Source organism: Falco rusticolus, chromosome 10, assembly GCF_015220075.1.
Source record: "Falco rusticolus isolate bFalRus1 chromosome 10, bFalRus1.pri, whole genome shotgun sequence".
NCBI lineage: Eukaryota > Metazoa > Chordata > Aves > Falconiformes > Falconidae > Falco > Falco rusticolus.
In genome coordinates this window covers 1,914,273-1,934,650 of record NC_051196.1, presented here as the reverse complement: position 1 = coordinate 1,934,650, position 20,378 = coordinate 1,914,273, and the positions used below count along the sequence as shown (strand labels likewise).

The following is a 20,378-nucleotide window of genomic DNA, read 5'->3' as shown; positions in this document are numbered from 1 at the left end:
CTGCAGAGGCTGGGTTATGTTTTAATACATTGAAAAAGACAAACCCAGCAAGCTGCCAGCGTGTTTCCTTACCAGAGAGCAGGGAAGGAGCCTATGAGTTCACACGAGTGGGTGACCAGACGTACTGGGAAAACAGGTCAGGGAGGCACAGTCTCTGGACACCAAGAAAGAGTTCGGCATCTCAGCCTGCTTAAGGAAAGACACTCTCAGAGTTAAGGGGGGAAATACTGTATTTTCTTTTCAATTTTCTATGATGAGACAGTAATTCTGACAGCAGATTAGATTAAAAAACCCACACAGTTAAGAGTTTGGTTTGAAAATGCAAATAAAAGAACAAGGGGAGGAGGCTCATTCAGGGAAGACTATGATGAACCGCTCCTCTGACCCATCCGAAGGTCTGTCACTCAGGGCATTGCTTTGGGCTGTGCCGTCTCCTGACTGCCCAAGGACAGACACGGGCCCAGCCTTGAGCTACCACGGAGGCTACAACACAGCCGATGTACGGCATCGCACACCCAGCAGAAGCATGGCCTGAGGGCTTGATCAGGGGCTGCGATGCACATCCTGCTTCAGCCTGATGCTGGAGGTGTTCAAAACCTGCTGCCAGCTCCATGTCAGGCTTCCCCCCTCCCTGCATCACGTCTGGTTAGCAGGTACCCAAAGGGCTGTCTCTGTCTCGCTGTGCTGAAGAAATCCTGCAGTTGGGAAATGATGTAGCAGGACTCGGAGGAGCTCTGGGCACTTAATTGGTGTGAAACTGGGGCTCTCCGGAGAGGTGCTGGGTATCTTCTGGTTTTGGAGTACCTACTGATGATTTGGGTTTTTTTGGTAAGATGCTACTGTTCTCTAGCCAGTCTGCAACAGATGTCCTTAGGCGTCCAGATGCAGGGTTGCAGGTGGAGATTTACAAGCAGGCAGAAGCAAGCTTTGGAAGCAGCACTGGTCACGTCTGGGGTTGTGGGGGACAGTGAATGTGTCCCAAGTGTGCCCGGGCCTGTCCCCACTGCCCATGCCAGACCCCTCCAAGGCACGAGGCACAGTTAGAAAGCCAAACGGATCAGCTGCAGCAGGTGGGGACAGGGCATCTGCAGGCTGTGTCCTCACTGCTCTCCCACAGCTCACCTTGGGACCTCTTCCCCACCTGTGCCTCTGATGCTCGTGGTGAATTCAGCATAGGGGATGACGCGTATGCATTTCACTGGGCATAACCATCCATTCACCCACTACCCAAAGACCCTTCTCGGGAACTTCCTTGGCCCCACCTGTACTGCTGGCAAGTTTTTCAGTGAATTTTGGGGAGCCAGGATTTTACCCTCTATTTTGCCTGGTCTGGGGTTACGGCTGGTGCTGATCTCGCCCCCTTACCACCCTTAGCTTTGCCCTCCACCTGCTGCCACTCCCTAACTGGAGGACCTGTTCCAGCGCGCTGGGAAAGTGAAGAGTCTTCTACTCCCAGCACGGGCTGGGACTCTTGGCAAACTCTCTTCTGCTTTCCAGTACTGCTTGTAACACTTCATCGTCCTCCTGGCTCCACCAGTATTTGCCTATTGACGTCAGCCCAGTGAAGCAAAAGGCTCCATATGCACTCATCTGGCCCTCCGGGAGGATCTGCAAGCACAGCTGAATCAGCTACAACCCCTCCAAAGCAGCACTGTGCCTCACTCCATCCGCAGCACGGGGTGGACATGAACAGAGCTCTCACCAGTGTTAGTAAGGTGGAAAGCAGGTAAGGAGGGTGTTAAGGGCAGTTGGGTTTCAGAACGGGGCAGCAGGGAAAGCGAACCCAAGTCCAGCAGCTGCCACAGCACCCTCCTGCCCAGGAGGCACGCTGGCTTTCTCAACTGTCTCTTGAGTTTTGGCCAGTTCGAAATGTTGCAAATGATGTTTCCAAAAGGTCTCAGGTGGCTGACAAACACCTACGGATTTTATTGGTGTGATGTCAGCTTGAAGATCACTTAGTTGCTTTAAGAAACATTATTCTCAACTCACTGGCTGTGGATGAAGCTGGGAAGATCTGCGGTTTGGGGAACCTGGGAGAAGTTCACTAAACTTGAGGGAACCTGCGTCAAGTGACTTTGCTCAGCAGAAAGATGGGTCTTCACGGCCACAAATTCAAGTGACCTCTTTTAAAGCCTATCCTGACCCCCTTTTATATTCATACTCCCCGAAGAGTCCTGCTGGCTGGAGCTCCCCTACAAATCCCCGTCCTGTTAGGTCAGGCACGCAGATGTCATGCCTCCAGCTCTCTCACTAGTACCCTCACTACACAAAAACACAGCACCAGAGCCCTTGGGCTCTGAAACTCAACCCTTGGGGCACACTACTGCAACCCCCACGTCTCTCCAGCCTGGGATACAATCTCCTAGCACCCAGCCAGTGCAAACCCGCTGAGAAGTGACCTAGCAGTCTGCACCAACCCGCTGTAGAGGGGTGATGAAGACAGGCTCTCCCCTGCCTCCCCGCTCCCCCACTTCATCAGTGAAAAAGCAAGTAGTAAACATGCTGGACAGCCTTCCCCGTCCCCTCTCCAAAGCCCAAACCCAAGAGCAGCTGTACAGCTTCTCTGCAGAAACAGAGGTGCTGGGTGCTGGCGCCAGCCAGCTGTCCCCCCAGAAAGGAGACCAGGGCTGGGAGACGTGAGAGGGTCTTGTTCAGCTCTGAGAATCATTCTTAAAAACAAATACTGGAAGACCTAGCAGTAAAGCAAGGGGCTACTCCTGCTGGAGATGTCAAATAGAGACCTCCCAGCACCACTTACTCAACAGAGGGGAAAAAGTAGCTAGCAGGGCCCTAATGACTATTTTCCATGTAATTTAAAATCTAGTTCCGTTTCTTTTTCTTTTTTTTTTTTTTTGTTTTCCTTTCCACTCACTGGATTTCTAATCCTCGTAATCTTTCTCTACAGCTCCCGTGCATGTGTGTAAGTGTGTGTGCAGCAGAGGCAGTGGGGGTCAGGCGCTTAGACACATTTGGCAAAGCCAACAGAGTCATTATCACGGTCAAAGACGGTGTAGTAGGGACCGATGAAGACATCTCCCAGGATCCAGAGTGGGCCCCCGGGGGGTGGGATGTCCAGGCCTGAAAAGCCGCTCAGGCAGATGGTCTCTCCTTGTACAGAAACCTAGACAGAAGAGTGAGAGCTTCAATCCGAGGAGGGCCTCCCCTTCCTTCAACCCTGTAAGCTTGGGAGGAACACCTGCCAGTGCCGGCTGCGCTTCAGCCTCTCCCAGCCTGAGCTCCGCAGCTTGCAAAAGTAATTCCCAACCTGCTGCTCCCATGGCTCCAAACCCAGCTTCCCTTCCCAGAACCTGTATGCAGCGAAGGGTCAAGTAAAGCCACACCTGCCCATAAACCTCCCAGTCCACACAGCTCTTGAATTACAGCCACTGTTGAAATTCTGCACAAGATGGTCCTGCAAGTTGACTCTGCTGGCTTAAATGCCAGGCTGGTGGCCTCTGCTATGATAAGGCTGGACTCGCAGCACCAGAATCCAGCAAGAAAGGGCAAAATATCTGTATAAAAAGTGATGCAAAAGCCTGCCCGCCCTTCCTCTCCCATCCTGCTATCCCTCATGAGCATCAGGCAGTGGGTCTCATTCCTGCAGGACCTTTGGTGAGGTTGCCTGGGTCCACCAGCAGTGCCACCACCCTGTCACCTCAGCCCCTCAGGCTTTTTCCCAAGTGACAGCTCCAGCCCTGCTTTTGCTGCTCTTGCCTTTTGGGTTTTGTGGTTGAGGTTTGAGTGGAGGAGGCAAAAGTCAGGCCTTGGGGGAGAAGCACAGGGCTGGCAAAAGCTGCCTGGGCATACCTTGAAGACATACTGCTCGCCGGTGAGCTGGTAGGGCTTCCCTCCTAGCGTTAGCGTGACGACAGGCAGAGATGACACCTTATCACAGGGGATCACGTACTGAAACAGCAACAGTAAAGGCTTTAGATGGCAGGTCCCACACCCTCAGGAAAGGACACAGTCTCCCCCAGGCGCAATCACATCTTTGCTGTGGTCTTCCCCAAAAAAAGCTCATCTCAGGGTGCAGAACAGGCTTGAGGTGGGGTAAACGGGTTGCTCCCTGCCCAGGGCTGCAAACTGAGGGACCTGAGGGTTTTATGGATACGGGTGGAGCCAAAGGATGCTGGGCTTAGCTTTTGGCTCTGCTGAGCCCTAGGGCACAGCACCCTATGCAGCAGGGCTGAGGTCTTTGTCACTGGAGGGGGAGACGTGGCTCAGTACAGCCTAGAGACATAGACAGGGCCTTGCAGTGTGATGAATCGACAAGGATGATTTAGTTAACACTGGCAAGTCTTGCGGAGGGTGGCAGGTCTAAGCCAGCTGTTGCTGCAGCCCACGGTCTTGTAACACTGCAGAAAAGTCCTAGAAGTGTTCATGGCTCTGTGATTTGGGAGGGCTTTCAGAACAGAGCATCATTCCTAGAGGGTCTTTATATCCCTGTCCCTCCACAGTTTCCGGGAGGACAGATGACCTTGTGAGGTTAGCTACAATGGTTAAAAACTTGGCAGGGAAGGGTTGTTACTTGCATTAAATATATTTGTATTAAAGTGCCTCTGGACTCACATTAATGTGAGTCCTTGGCCTCAGCTGCAACTCACACCCCTTCCCCTCCACCTCCCAGAGACAGTGTCAGAGGTGACCCAAAGCCTCCTGAAGTTCCCAAGACCTGGCCCTCTCCTGAGAGCATGAGCAGGGCGGTGAATGCTACCCGGGGTCAAAAGACTGCGGGGTCCCTGCTATACCAGGGGCTTTTCCAGGAGCACAGGCTGGGAATGGAGAGCAGAGGGAACAGAAGACCGGGGTCTCTAGAAGCATCTGGGTGCAAAGCAGGGCATCAGTGCAGATGCCGCAATGGCCACGGACTCCCACTTTCCCAGCCCAGCCTCACCTGGCCTTTGATGAGTGGTTTTGCGCCGATGGCTGTCTGCAGCTCCTTCACCTCCTTGGTGGGGCCGGTGATGAGTGAGGTTCCTGTGTCCACAATAGCCTCGCAGCCCCCTTTGCACAGAGTCAGCCCATTCGCAACATCCACCCTGGGGAGAGATGCCCAAACAGAAGACAACCCTTAGAGGCCTCCCAGCGAAGGCTGCAGGAAAGCGGCAGGCAAAGAGCTGAAGATGGGTGCGCCTGGGCAGCAGGCAGGCACAGAAGGGAGGGCTGTGACAGATACCTGAGAAAGACAGGTGCCTAGAAATAGATGCAGTGCAGACCTCCCAGCTCTCCCTCATCTGCTTCTGACTGAGTGGGTGCCTTGAGGTGTTGCTGTGGTTCTACAGAGAGCCTGGACCGCTGCCTGCCTACCCTGCCTGCGACCTGCACCCCAGAGCAAGCACTGCAGCTAACCTGAGCAAGCCAGGGGCAATGCATGAGGGACTCTCGGGACCTGTGCTTCTGCAAAAAGCAAAGGGTTAAAGGGGTGGTGTGACAGCTGAGAGGGTCGTGGGCCAAGGAAGGGTGCGTGCACCTCAAAGAGGCATGACAGGAGCTGCCATCACCCACAGCACGTCTGACAACAGTGCAGATGGATAAAGCCTTCCAGCCAAGGGTCTGCCACGCTTTGCCAACGCGGCAGGGCTGGGGGAAGATGAGAACTAAAACCCTGCACTGGGGAGGAGATGCAATCCCCGAGAAAAGGATACACTCTGATCACAGGCCGCTTTTAAGTTCCCATCACGTGGCAGAGCTCAGAATAGACCGCAGGGCTGGCGGCCGGCAGCTCAGCCTGTTCTCCTCCCCTCTGCCTCCAACAATGCACGCTGATTGCCACGCCATGCCCTTCAGTCAAGGGCTGGCTTCCTGGGGCCTCATCCTGCGCCTCCGGAGCTGCGTGCAGGGGAGCCACGCAGCCTGGGCCTTGCTGAGAGCTCAGCAAAGCCGGGGTTTAATCCATGGGGTTCGCCCTGCCTGCAAGGAGGGCACACCAGCATTTTTACCCGCTTGGCAAGGGTGCAGCAGGCATTTTCAAGGGTCAAGCCATAAACAAGAGGAAAGGATTTTGCAGAACATCTCCTGCAGTTTTCTGCCTCTCCTCCCTTTCCAGCAACAAACGACCCAGATTTCCAGCCTTAGGGTGGGAATTTAGTCTGCTTTTTTTTGGCGTGATGTGTTGCAGGGATAGATACGATTCTTTTTCGAGGAGGGTCTCAGCCCAGCCCCAGGTGTGAGCTGTCTGCATGTGTGTCCCCATGCACCTAGTCAGGTGGAGGGGGAACTTACGCATCCATGTGGACCTGCCAGTACGCCTTGCGTGTGACGTTGACCCAGCTGAAGTCACCGCTGTAATACTTGGGGTCGGTCCCTCCCAAAAGCAGCTCACCACCAGGCTGAGCAGTGGGGTCTCTGAAAAAAAAAAAAACCAACAAACCCACAACCAATCATCCAACCTGTTAACATCAGGGGCAGGACAAGCACACACCCCTCCAAGTGCCCCCAAAATACACGCCGGGGTGCCTGGGGGTGAAGCACGGCATTAGCAGCATTGGAGACAAATGACTTGCATCACGCTACAGTATGTCAATGTAAGGAGAGCTATTGTGAGATAGAACGGGGTGGGGAAATGGGACTATTTTAGCCCAGCCAAAGCATCCTGCCCTGCAGCTTTTCGCCTGGTGCTTTCTCACAGGCACCTGGAGAAACTCGCTGCATAGAAAGGGGATGGCAAAGGGGAACCGAGCACTGACACAAGGACTCCCCCAATAATTAGCTCGTAACACATATCTGTGCAGGGTCGGACACGGCTGATGCAGCGTTAGGTTATCTGCACTCGACTCCGCGCCAGCCAGCAGCCTCCGAGCCGAATCCTCAAGGTTACTGTCAGATACAAGCTCACTGCCGAGCAGATGGGAAGAAATATGGTGATGGGGGAGGGCTGGTGCTTGAACGGCCAGCAGCAGCGCTCTCTGCCCTCCCCACTCCCGGCGCACTACTTTTTGGGCTGAAGTAGTTCAGAGTCTCCCCTGCAGTACCAGGAGGGTGATGGGGTGTCCTGGTGGGAGCAGCAGTGGGTGGGAAGGTGCTGGGAGCCACAGAGGAGGATCTCCCCAAGAGGTGAGGGAGTGATAGCCCCATCATTACTGGTGACTGGTGGGGGCATGCTTGCCTGGGGGGTGACATGGTGGTGGCCACGTGGCTTGTGTATTTTGGCAACAGGCCAGGGCTGTGTTTACCCCCACAACGGGGACAGCACTAGCAGCATGTAATCTCATGATCGCAACCCTGTTGTTACTTCTCTTTCCTCTGGACACATCTTCTGTCTCTTCATCATTTAAGAAATCCAGTGGCAGATCTACCCAGCTTTTTAATCAATAAAACGGCTGCCCTTCTACTTCCCTTCTTCTTACTTCACAGCAGTTAAAGGAAGAGATTCTGGCCTGACATCTCCAGCAAGGAGACCTTGCTGAGACCTCCCCAAAGGTGCTGGTCAAGGGTGTAAACCAGCACACAGCAAGAGATGCTACTGGGAGACACAGAGAAATCCCTAGCTGGGCTTGCCCTTGAAACGAGAAGTGTGCCACCAAAGCCAACACTACCTGTTCAGGTAGAAAGAGAAGATGTTTTTCTCAATCAGCTTCTGTTGCATGATGTTATCGAAGAAAGGGGTGACCTTGTCCACTGAGATCTTCGGGAATGCCATGCCCAGGATGCCGTCGAATTTGGCAGCGATGAATGTGATGCCTGGCTGCTTCACGGCCTCCCCGAAGATCTGGTTCTTGATTTTCAAGTTACCGAGCTGAGGGGAGATTGGGAGGGAAGGGAAAAGCAGATTGTAAAGAACACTGACTCGGGACCAGGGTGCAAACTGAACCCAGTCAGTTCCTCAACATGCTGCCACACTCCTGCCTGCTTTCACTCTTGCATTTGTGGGCAGCTTCAGAAACCAGACACCCTGGTGCCACTCTCCTCAGGTGGCAGGGGGGCAGTGGGACAGACGCAACGAGACAGTCCGCTCTGCCTGCACAGTGGCACCTCCCGAGTCCCTGCAAAGCTCAGCGCACTCCTAAGGGCAGGAGCCCCCTTTGCTCTTTGGCCACCTCACTCCGGCATTTCAGCCTTTTGCAGGCTCCTGGCACTGGCCATGACATTTTGCAGCCCCTCCTCTTTGCACAAAGGGCCCTTTATCACTTTGTCCCCACTGCATCCCTTCCCCTATCACCTACCTCACCCTTTCCTCCCAGTCTGAAAAGCTTTGTGCTGCACCTTTAATCCTCTCCCCCACCCCGTACATCTAAGTTATCTCTGTGTCCTGCCTTCTTGGGCACTGCACCCGTTCCCAGCTGAGAGCACAAATCCCTCTCACCTCTGCCAATAACCCCTGTGATCTCCCCTACACCAGAAACATCCCCAGGATATTGCTGCATCTCCCAGAAGAGCCACAAGCCTGCAGAGACCTCCCATGGGAGGGGAGAAGATCCAGCCAGGGAAGCAAGGTTGAGCCCGAAGCACAAAAATAGCAAGCGGAGTACTGTGAATGCAAAGGTCACCTCTCTTGCCAGCCATCAGAGGGACCGGCGTTCCCTGCTGGAAAGCTGAAACGCCTTGCAAGGGCAGATCCCCGGAAAGAAGGAGATCGCAAAAAGCAGGATAGCTCTGCTGACAGGGAGCAGGATGTGTCTGCTGGCTCTAGCAGTTCAGGAGGTTTCTGAGCTTCTGGCTGACCACAGGCAATTTCAGCATCCGTGCTAGGACAGTTTTAGCCTCTCAGCCTGCAGCTAGCAGCCCTGTAGTGAACCGGGCCGGACTGAAAAGCTGGCCTCTCCTACCTGATGGCAGATAACGATCCCTGTAAATTACCAATATCCCCCCAGGGTTAGACAGTACAAGGCTGGGACTGGCGGTGCTGGCTTTAATGGTATCAAAGGCTTGTGCTAGGAAAGGGCTATCGAGCCTTGCAAAAGCGAAAAGCCACAGGGCAGGATGTGGGGCGAAACAGCTCACAGCAACGCATCCGCGCGCTGCTGCATGGCGAGTGCCCCAGTTGTACGCTGCAGGTTTACGAAAGCCACCGCTCTACCACTTGGCACAGCTGGTCCTGCACCTCAGAAAGTTCGATAAAGCTTCCACTTAAAAAAAAACACAGTAAAATGCGATGGACTGATACAACGGAGCACTAGGTTCGTCTGACTATTGACCTGGCTGCACAGCCCAGGAGGAAGGCATTTATCTGCCTGGTGCTGGAGCTGCAGCAGACCCTGCCCGCGCTTGGCCCGCAGCAGGACTGAAACGCAGTATTTTCTTCAGCAGAGCGCTGGAGCCAGGTGACAGGTCCTTTGTCTCTGTTCCTCGGCTGGCTCTCGCCCAAACACAGTGACCAAAAATCATTACCAGTGGATGGCTGTGTGGTGGCTGCCCTCCAGCACTGTGCAGACAAGTGTCAGCACCCTGCAGCTCGCCTGGCCTCCTTGTTGGTGGCCCCAGCCAAGCAGGCAAGCGCTGGATGGCGAAGGCAGACTAGAGGTGAGGGCCTCCATGGCACAGTTTGGCACAGGGCTCAGGGCTCCCTCTGCAAAGGCACAGAGGAGAGGTGAGGAGGGGCATTTCCTCCGTGGCGTATCTCTACAGCAGCCCCAGGAGTGACTTCATGTCCCATGGCCAGCAAGGTTTCCTCTGCTGTCCTTGACAGACATCCCAAGGTCAGGCTGTGATAAAGGGACGAGATGTCTGAGCAACAGGGGGCTGGCTAAGCCCACTGCTCTTCGGACAGCAAGCAGCACCAGGGAATGTGGTGCTACAGTGCATCATTCCTCCACAAAAGGAGAAATGATGTTCCATATGAGCTTGTCACCCCCTCCAAAAAAAAATTCAGGGCTGAGGGACTCTGGGCCACCTGCCAATTAGTGCCTTTCAGTCGGATGTCAGTGCTACCACAGGCTGCTGTGGCTGCTTCCACCCATCAGGATGGCTGGAGCTGAGAGGGTCACCCTGAAGGCTGTTGCAGTGTCTGAATTTCCAGACTACACCTGACTGGGAGCTTGTCTACAGGATGCTGTGCATCAGAGGAAGCATCTTGGTGCTCAAGCTGAAGGTCCCTGACCTGCTGAGTTGGCCCTGCTCCAGCATACTGCAAGCGTGACACGGCTCAGGCTCCATGCATGAGGTTTCTCTTGCTTCTGCCCAGACCGAAACCAAATGCTACAAGCTGTGCTGGCTGTTAAGAGCCATCTCCACTTCACGAACAAGCTCAGGCACAAAATCCTTCCTCTGAGCCGCCGGGAAGTGGAGAGCTAATTAGCAAGCTGGCATTAGGGTGATAATTACAAACCATGAAAAAAAAGAAAAAGCTGCAATTTTACTTCTGACTCACTTCAGCCCCTGCTTTAAGCGAGAAAGTGCCTAAACCAGCCCACACGTTCACAGGACAATGAAGTTCACTGTTTGCCTTGCTGCCCCACTCCATTACTGAGATGAACGCAGATGCCTCTGCCTGCTCCGTATTTTGCAAACCTAATGTATGAGAACCCATTAATGCTCCATACACAGTGCCTTCATTTGGCGAGAGCTGTGGGAAGGCTCAGATGCGTGGAGGTTTTCTTCTTTTTTTTTTTCCTCTCTCTTTTTTTTTTTTTTTTTGCAGTGGGGTGTTTCTAAGAGAACCAAGGGATGCAGGAAATAAACTGCATGAAACAAAAGCCAAATGGTCCCAAGGCTGGGTGGGCTGCAGGAGGCAGAGAGTAAAACCAGAGGTGCAAAGCTGCTGGCAGCCCCTGTGGCTCTCCCCTCCAGCCTTGCCTGCACTGATTTTCAGGATTCATTGAGCCTGTCAAAGGCCCTCTCCCCCAAAGAGGGTCCCGCACCCAGCCTGAGCTGTTGGTACCATTGGATGCAGCACAGAGGCAACAGCTACTGCTTCTATGCTAGCCTGAAATTTTCCTGCTGTAAGAATGGGCCAAAGAGTGCTCCTTGCATAAGCCACCCACTTTGGGCTCCTCTCAGATATTTTTCTCTTGATGTTGATGAAATTGGTAAGCCAATACTTTTCAGCTGAACCTAACATGGAAAACCCTAAATCCTTAGATTTACGTGCTTATTCAAAACTTTTGCTTTGTCTCCCGCCAGCAAAGCAAACTTATGCTCTTATACCTGCCAAGAGACCAAGTAATCTGGGGGCACGTGCGCTGCAGTTTGGCAGCTGGCAGACTCTCACGAGCATCTGTACCTGGGGGGCAGTCGTGAAAGGTGCCCACCCTTCACAGGACAGAAAGCTCACCAGCAAGCAGGGCCCACCTCAAGCTGGCAACCCCCCCTCCAACGTGTCACGCAGCTTTTGCAAACATAAGCACTGGTTCTCGACACCAGGATGGGGCAGGGAAGAGCCCATTTCTCACCAGTGTTTGCACAGCTGCCCTGCGTGGATGTTGGCCAGGAACAAGCTGGGCACCACCAGCAGCCTGTGCAGCGGCGCTGGCATGTTCCTGGGCTGGGAAATTCCAGAGTCAAGAGGAAGAGGGTTGGAGGGATGGCCAGAGACCATGCTCCTAGCCTGCTGACCTGCTGATTAATACCTTCCCCCTTCTCTGCCTGCCTTGGTCACTGTCACTGCCTCGTTTCAAAGCACTTGGAAACACGGTGCTATGCAAGTAGGACACTCAAGAAGGGGGACCCATGGAAATCAAACGGCTTTGAGCGTTCTGCCGAAAGCGGGGTGGGGCCTGTGGGGGCAAGGGCAGCTGTTACTCACCGTGACGGTGTCCTGGCTGAGGTACCCAGAAAGGCTGCCTGTCCCGTAGTGGATGGCAAACTCTGTGCCGTTCTCCACGTAGGTGCTAGACTTAGAGGCATCGTACTTGTGGTGCAGCACTGCAGCCAGGGAAGGGGACACAGAGGGACAGAAAACATTAGTGCTCCTTGATACCTAGGGCTCCCCAGTACCTAACTCCACACCCCCTAGCTCATCTGGACAAACGGACACTCAGGGATGTGAAGGTGGGTCTGAACCCAGCATCTGCCAAGTCCAGACTGCTTAACAAAGCACTTCCAACATCTGGGGAATTAGGTGGGCAGATCCAATTTGGCTGTGAAATCGGATTTGGCCACTGGGTATTAAAAGGCTAGAGGCTGCATCGTTGGTGTGTCAAGGTGCATTAGCCAGCAGAGCAAAATGTTCCCCCCTGTGCCATGGAGTACCAGGGTGGCTTTAAATATAGCCTGTGCATTCTTGTTACTTTTGCCAAAACTGGCTAGAAATTGTTTTTTAGATGGTCATTGCTTTTTGCACAGAGAGGGCTCAAAATATTTTTTTATTTGCAGAGAAGGGCTTTCCCCTAGTCTAAGCTGCTTTTCCCCTTGGAAGGGTTTGGAACTGTATGATATGCCTGGTTTTATCGCTGGGCAGATTCCTCCTCCACAGATTCCTCCCCAGTCATGAGCTGGGCAGCGGAGTGTGGCGAGCTCAGCCAGCCCAGCCCCATGGCTGCTGGCTGAGCAGGGCAGACAGTGGCTGAGGACCAACCAGCCAAGCCCTACAGAAACCCACATGCTGTACAGGGACTTCCCTGGCTGGGCTGTCTGGATGCTGCTCTGGCAGGAGGTTAAGCCCGCTGCATACTCACAAAACGAGTCCTTTGCTCCCAACACCTCCCATGCCACTGCCTTGAGAAACCAGCTCCCTGCTACAAATCAGGAACCTCCAAGACAGCCCAGATCTGGATCTCACCACCTTGCCAGTATCCTAAATCTCATTTCACATATGCAGGAAGGTGGTCCGCCTCCTCTCTGGGCACTACCAGGGCCATACAAGAAGTCCAAATTTCCTCTTTACCCCCAGTGCTCACTGCGGGCTGCCTTTCATGGTCGCATTTGTTGGCTCCACAGGTTTCTCCATTCTGCTTAAGCAACACTGCTGGTGGCTTCTAAATGGCATTTTGCCATAACCGGGTTTGACACCTTCAACAGCGGAGGCTGATTGCATAGGAATGCCACTGAGCAAAAAACCTTGTAGTCCCCAAGATGTTTCATCTCACCGTGCCTACCTGTCTTTTGTTAATTATAAATCCGTAAGCATGCACGCACATGCTCCATGCATTAATAAACCAAGAACTAGGCCAGTTTGTATCAGATCTGGCAAGAGGCTGATTTTTTTTTTCCACTAGCCTTACGCAATGGGGCAACAGCAGCATCGGTCTATAATTTGGGGAGAAACATCACAACCTGCAACGCTGCTCCCCAGCTGCAGGGCTGAGGCTGTTGGGGAAGGTTCGAAGCTGTGCGTGGGTGACGTGGCACGGAAAAAACAGGAAGGGAGTAATGAAGGATGGATGGAGGAGGTTGGGATCCTATTTCAAGCTCTGACCCTAAAGAGTCCATCAGCCTTTGGCAAGCCCTTTCAGGCTGCTGCCTCAGTTTCTCTTGCCATGCCAGGACCTGCCTTCTGCAGGGAAGAAGCTGTTGAGCCATGGCTGGCACTGGTGACACTTACAGCAGGCGATGTCTAGCAGGTGACAATGCACAGATGGCACCCAGAGGTTGGAGGAGCCAGTGTCAAAGACCACAGTGAACTTCTGTGGGGGAGTTCCGATACCAATCTCACCATAATACTGGGCCTGCAAAGGAGGAAAAGGGAGCCATGAGCAGAGGTAGCTGGCTAAAAGCTGGGATTAAAGACCAAAAAATCTTAGGACTGAAAAAGGGACCAGCTTCTTATCTAGACACTGCCCTCCTCTTGTTTTTGGCAGTGATGGGCTCCCAGCCTTCCTCCTCTGTAAGGGAGGCTCCCCTTTGGTGTTCAAACCTCATTACAGCAGGTGTGAAAAGATAGGCTGGGGTGGAGAAGAGGGAAAGGTGCTTGCAGGGAAGGACTTTTCAGGCAGGGAGACAGGACAGAAGAGAAGGGGGAAGGTCTGCAGGCTGGCATGCAGTTCAATATACGGAAGAGAAAAAGGATGGGAGGAAGCCAAGCAGAACACCTGCGTTATTGAAAAGCTGAAACTGGCTGGGAAGCTGCTTTGCTGGCAGGTTTGCCGAGAAACTGTGGGTTGCAGCGAGCAGCAGCCCTACTCACTGCAGGTGGAGGTATAACTGCTGGGGCATTTGGTGCATGCCGGAGAGCCCCTGGGGTGGCAAGGAATAAACAAATGCTCAGTCACGGGTGTGGAAAGACTTTGGAGGAGCTGGAGGGAGAAAAGGGCATCAGCAGCACCACCACTAGAAAGGTATTCAGGGCTACAGGGTGAGAGCTTGAGTGAAAGGGATAACCCTCTGCCCTGCAAGCCCGTCTTTGCTGGGACTAGAAGAAACCCGAGTGGCTGAGATGTTTGTAGGGCATCCCTCTATCCAGAGGGGAGGGGATGAATGGGGAATGCTTGGCAGGTCCTGGACGAACCTGTTTTTCCCCAGCCCTCCCGAAGAGGCAGAGAGCTGTGTCTTGCTTGATGAGCAGCTGGATCAGGGCCCTGGAGAGAAGGCTGCTAGCAAGGGAAGTCAGCCTGTGGCCTTTCCAACACCCCCCCCCCCCCCCGTGTACTTAATTAAAGGGGGGGGGGGGGGGGGGCAGAAAAAAATAAGGTTATCAAAGCGGCTCACCTCCTGTGAGCTTACTTTGCAAGCCTTGCTCGCTGAGTAATTAATAATCCATTGCGATTAGGCGTAATAGGGAGGCAGCACTTCTTTCAGCGATTCTGCAATTATTGCTGGGGCTTGAAAATTAACCACTGGTGCAGGGGCCCTATGTATCAGATACACAGACCCACAAGGGGTCCCAGGGGCTGGTGGGGACCGTACAGGGCAGTCTAGGTTGTGCTTTCATCTCAGCGGCTCCTCTGGCAGCAGGAGCCTTTTCAGCCAGGCTAGGAGGGACCCAGCAATCCCTTATCTCCCACACCGCAGGTTGGGCCGGTCCCCCTGTGACAAGGGAGCAGAAGCCTTCCCCGGGCGGTGGCCTGAGCTGTGGTCTCAAGAGACAACACTGTGGCACAATGACTAGCGTGCTGGCTTTTGACACCACTGATTAAAACAACGGTGGCCCTTCCAGCACAGCCCCAGCAGGACAGTGCTGGCTGGATGACAAGAGCCCCTACAGAAGGGGAGCAGGGGGAATATTCTGAATTAACACCCAAATATCCGGCACCAGATTTATTCTGTCGGCCAGTGTTTACATGCTATCCCTGCAAGAGCCATGAAGGTACCCAGCGGGGAACCCAGAAATAGGAACCCCCATGTGTATCTGGCAGCTGGGTGAGGGCAAACCTCACATCCTTTATCGGGCTTTTCCTTTTATTGCTGCTTCCACCACAAAGCTCCCTTTGCTCCCTAAGCTGCTTGAGAAGGTGGTGGCGGTGCACAGCGTCGTTTCCCAAGGCTGTGCAGAAAATGAAGGCTAGAGAGAGGAAGGGTCCTGCATCCCCCATCCCATGGCAAGCTTGTGCCCAGTGTGAGCCCTCTTCCCCTGCCCCATGCTTGCTCTTTTATGCCCCAAGGAGCGGACCATGATTTTTATGCCAGTCTTGCAGAAAGTGGAGCCGAAACAGACCAGAAGATGCTAGGAAAGACCGCCAGTGAGCAGGTCCCTATTTATGATTGTTAATTAGTGACAAATGGGAAAGGACATAGGTCACAGAAGCTGCAAAGCTCCCGCTTGGATAGCAGTGGGTTGTTTGTTATTACTATTACAATTATTATTAGTAGTATTTTTGGTTTAGCAATGATGGCAAGCAACTTTCAGCAACCACCCATCAAGCCGTGGGGGTGCACAAATCTGTCTTACGGGATCAACATCTCTCCCCCCTTCACCGTCCCAGCTGGGCGGGAGGAGGCTGGCACGTCCCACCCCCCCCGGGATGGGCACCCCCCAGAAGTGACAGCCACCTGGCCAATATCAAACTGGGGTCTGCTGGGTGTGTGTTGGGGGGTTGCAGCGGGGCATTACTCACATCCATGTAGTTCTTCAGGATCTCCGGAGTGGGCTCATCCACGTCGGCAAAGCCCAGCTTGAACTTGAGGAGCTGGGTGAGGGCGTTCATGTCCGGGATCTCGCTGCCCACCTCGCTCAGGACCCGCCGCATGGAGGGGAACTTGGTCAGGGGGATCCTGCGAGGGGAGGGCAAACGCCCACCTCTTAATAGGGGGTGGGGGGTTCACCCAGGGATGGGGGTAGCACAGCTACACCGAAACCAGGGGACCCACCTGCATGGGATGGGCAAGGTTTGTGCTCCTGCCAGCACCCTGCGCCAGATCCCCTGTGCCGCGAGGGGGGTGGCAGGTGGCCGCCGAAGTCCACCAGAAATAGGGGAAACTGGGGTGAGACCCCTCCATGGGCCCCGAACCCCACCGGGGCAGTCCCTGCCCTTCTCCCCTCTGCTTCACCCACCGGGGAGCAGCCCCGCCGGGGGGCAGCGGGGCGCCTGCGGGAGCAGCCCGGCGGCCAGCACGGCACGGCACGGCACAGCACCTGCGGGTCCTGCCCCAGGGCATCCCCCCAACCCGAGGGCCCGCCGGTGACTCACCGGATAAGGGCCGCGCAGGGCCCCGCCAGGGCCAGCAGCAGGAGGAGGAGGAGGAGGCGGCGGCCGCGGAGCGCCATGGCGCCGGCGGGCAGGGGGCGGCGGCGGGCAGGGGACAGAGGCCGGAGGGTCTCGCCGGTGCAGGGCCACCGCGCCCGCTGCCTTCCCCGCTTTTGTAGGCGCCGAGGCCCCTCTCCGCGCTCCCTCCGTCAGCTGACGGGCTGACACCGCAGCCGGCCGCGTCACGTGAGGGCGGGCCGGGCCGGGGCGGGGGCAGCCGCGGGCGGGGGCAGCCGCGGGCGGGGGGCGCCGCCTCACGCCCCCCCAGGCCCCAGGCCCGACCCCCGGCGCCGCGGCCCGTGACTCAGCCGCGGGGAACCGGGAGCAAACACCGCCCGGCGCGTCACGAGGCGCCCGGCCGCGCCTGCTCGCTTCGCTGCGGCCCGGAGCGCCTTTGGGGCGCTGCGCGGGTCGTGGCTGCCGCTTCCCGGGTGTCCTGGCTTTTCTCCTTTCCCTGGGGAGGTGTGGGGGGGCACCCCCAGGCAGCAGCCCCCCGACACCGCAGAGCGCAGCCCCCCCCAGCCTGGCAGTGAGGGGGCTCAGTCCCCAGCCCCATGCTTGTCCCCAGCAATGTGACACACACACACACACACACACACACACCCCGACTGGGACTCATTCCTCCGGGCTGGGGTTATGTTGCGGGGGTGGCATTCCCTGGACATAGTTTAGGAGGGGCCAAGGGGGTGCTGAGCCAGATGTGGCCCCCCCACCCCCCCAGATGCCACCATGGTGTGGTACTGGGCTGCCCACAGCCACCAAGGAGGGTGCTGGTGCCAGGCAGAGCCTGGGGGGCTAGGCCCACCGGCAGACGCTGAGGTGCCCCCCCCCCAAATGCAAGGGCAATCATGGGGGAGCACTGGGACAGGGTCTTCGCCACCACCGGGGGGTCACGGCAGGGCTCAGAGGTGCCACCCCGCTGCTTGGGAGGCGGCAGATGGGGCTAATCTCTGCCCGGTTTGGCCTGAAAGAGCGATGGGCCTGACCGAGCTCCTACAGAGCCACGAGACCAGCTGGGAAAAACACGAATAAAACCAGATTTGCAGACACTTTCCCTTTCAAGTCCTGAGGGTTGAGGGTGTTTGTTTTGTGTTCCTGCTTGTGCCCAGCCTCCGGGGTGGGAGAGCCGCAGGCCCCGGGACGAGGTGGGCACTGCTGGGGTGAGGGACCCCTGGCTTCGTGGCAGGGTCCCTGGCCCTCACCCACCTCCTTCCTGCTCATGCAACTTCTAGAAAATTGCTGGGTCATGCTGCTGGCGCCTCGCTCACGCCACCTCTTCCCCACCCTCTGCCTCTTCCATCCTCCCGTGGCCTCACGCTGTACCCCCCTGCCCCGGGTCTGTGCCTGCCACCCCCCCCCAACGGGCCGTGCCGGCTGTGTTTGGGGCAGCCCTGGGCTGCACCACCTCTCCAAATTGCCATGCCTCGGTCAAGCCAAGGGTATCGGGAAACCTGCCGTCTCCCTGTGGTACGCAGCACCCGATGGGATGAGGTGTTCTGGAATGATGGCCGGAGGCGCTGGCTGAGTCCGCTGCATCCCGTTATTTCGGCCAGCCCCCGCTTTCCTCCTGCCCCTGCGGGCATGTGGTCAAGGCGAGTGCCACTGACCCTGAGTCAGCAAAACCCGGCACCCTCCCACCCCGCGGTGCTGCGTGACTCAGCAAAACCCCGCGTGGCTCTTTTCGGGCCAGAGGCCAAGGCATGGTGGGTCCCCAGCATCTCTAGCACTGCTGCTGCTGCTGCAGGCTCCAGCTCAGGGGTATCCTCCCCTTGCCCCGCCGGGTACCACCGGCGCTGAGTGCCCCCAGGTGGGAGCGGGTCAGACATAAACTAACCCAACCAGTCCCACCCAAGCAAACCCACCCTCCCCCAGGTCTCTAAACGCCTTTGCATATGTGCTTTGCAGACAAAAAGGGTAGTCCTGATGCCAAGCCCTGGGCTCCCCTACACCCTTTCGGGCTCTCCTGGAGCCCGCGGTGGAGCCAGGGAGTTGCCAGCCCTCCTCCCTCCTCTTTGAAGTGGTAGGGAGACCATAGCCGGCTGGGCAACTTGCCCCCCACCCCTGGGGGCACCTACAGCAGCTCCCCCACCAGCATTTCCACTCCAGCCAGTCTGCCGTGTTTGTCCCATACCATCACACAGTGCAGAGCAAAGTCTTTCAGCAGGGTCAAGCAGTCCAGACCCAGTCTGCGTCCCCTTTATTTAATTCCAAGGGATTAAGGGCAAGCTTTGCTGTTCACAAAGCTGTTATGAACGAGCCTTTGCTTGGGCTTCGTGGTAGCAGGGCTTGTGTCTGCATTCCGAGCCGCGCTCATACCAGTGCAAGAGAGTTGCTGCTTTTAGTCGTGCTTCTCTAAGTGACTTACATGTCCACTGTGCCCATCAGCCCAGATGCTTCCCAATGGTTTGTTGGGAAAAAGGGAGGATGGGGCTGTGTCAGGGAATGTTATGATACTGGTCCTCTCCTGGGTGCCCGCAGGGTGGGAATGGACTAGGGGATTTATCTCCAGAGTGTTTAATTTGGCTCCAGCCCTTGGCACCATTGGTCTCAGAGGTGACACCGCTGTGCCTGAGCACTGGGGGACCAGTGGGCCCAGCACGGAGCCAGGATTTCTGTGTTCGGGCTCCCTCAGCACCTCTGTGGGATGTTTGCCCTGATATCAAGGCCCTGAGAGGCGCAGTGGGGATGTTTAACCAGGAGCTGGGAGCACATCTTGGTATTTATAGGCTGGGACCGTGAGAGTTGCATTGTGTTATCTCCAAAAGATAGGCTGGCATGAGCCTGGGCTCAGGGCTTTTTACACATTTTTCCTTTTTTGCAGAGCAAGACCTGGAGCACTGCGGCTGAGGCATCTGGAGCAGGCAGACATGTACAAGAGATGTACGAGGGACCTGTCCCCCCTCACTCCTATTTTTGGCGCAGTGGATGAACCCCTTTCCTTGCTGGTCTGTCTCCTCAGCCCCCTGCGTCCCCTCAGCTGCCGGGGGGTGAGCTGGAGCGCTGGTCCCCGGCGGCCACAGCCGTGGGCGTGGGGTGACGCACCCCTGGGATCGGGCCATACTTTTCGCAACCTCGATCCTTGCCAGAGAGGATTCCCAAGGGTCGAATGACTCAGTCCCAGTGGCTCCCACAGGGAGGAGCATCCCAGCCCCAGCCCTAAGAGACTGGGGTCCCCTCCGTGGATGTTGCTGGCGTGTTCCACCTGCCCCTTGCTGCACAGTCAAGGACCTGATGCTGCTTAGTTTCAGGCTCTATTTTTTTACAGGGCTCTAGCAGCATCCCCATCTGCAGCCTGGCAGCACTTGGGCAGGGATGCTACAGTGGTCTCTTTCTCCTTACACATGGCCATGCATTTACCTTTGCCTTTTCCTCGATGATTTTTTTAAAAAATTATCTATCACGGTGGTAGCCAATGCCCTGAACTGCAATGAACTAAAGGGCCTGAAAAGCTTCAGTTCAGAAATGCTGATTATTTTTTGGCCAAGAGGCGTCAAATGCAAAGCTGCAGCTGGGATTTCTAGAGGACAACCATCTCTTCAAATTCAGGAAAAAGTGGTCGAGATTTTGCAGCTCATTTCTAAAGGACAAAAGAAAAATATTCCTTGGTCTGAGCTGAGCAGAGCCTACAGGCACACAAGCCCAGGCAGGTCTGGTTGCAAACATCCTGACTCCAACTTAAGGTCCCGGTGCTGGTGTGAAGCTGCTGGATGCAGCTAATTAGCGGAGCCTGATTCACCAGCTCTGAGCCCCCGAGGGAAGCGGCGGTAACTTTTTCCCGGCGCAGTGCCAGGACCTCGACCACTCCCAATGCCGTTTCCTAAACCGACGTACAATTCACAGGTGAGGGTGCATTTTCCAGCAGCACGGGCACATCCCAGATTA

The 20,378-nt window shown here is 55.6% G+C and overlaps 1 protein-coding gene across 1 annotated transcript; it reads right to left on the bottom strand.

Annotated features, from left to right (window-relative positions):
• Window positions 1-212: 212 nt before the first annotated feature.
• CTSD (cathepsin D) lies at window positions 213-16,779 on the bottom strand. Its single transcript, XM_037402003.1, has 9 exons — window positions 16,440-16,779; window positions 15,867-16,023; window positions 13,418-13,541; window positions 11,681-11,799; window positions 7,536-7,735; window positions 6,223-6,345; window positions 4,895-5,039; window positions 3,808-3,906; window positions 213-3,121 (listed from the first exon to the last, which is right to left on the bottom strand). The coding sequence occupies exons 1-9, from the start codon at window positions 16,514-16,516 to the stop codon at window positions 2,960-2,962; spliced, it is 1,206 nt and encodes a 401-aa protein (XP_037257900.1). The 5' UTR covers window positions 16,517-16,779; the 3' UTR covers window positions 213-2,959.
• Between the last annotated feature and the right edge of the window lie 3,599 nt (window positions 16,780-20,378).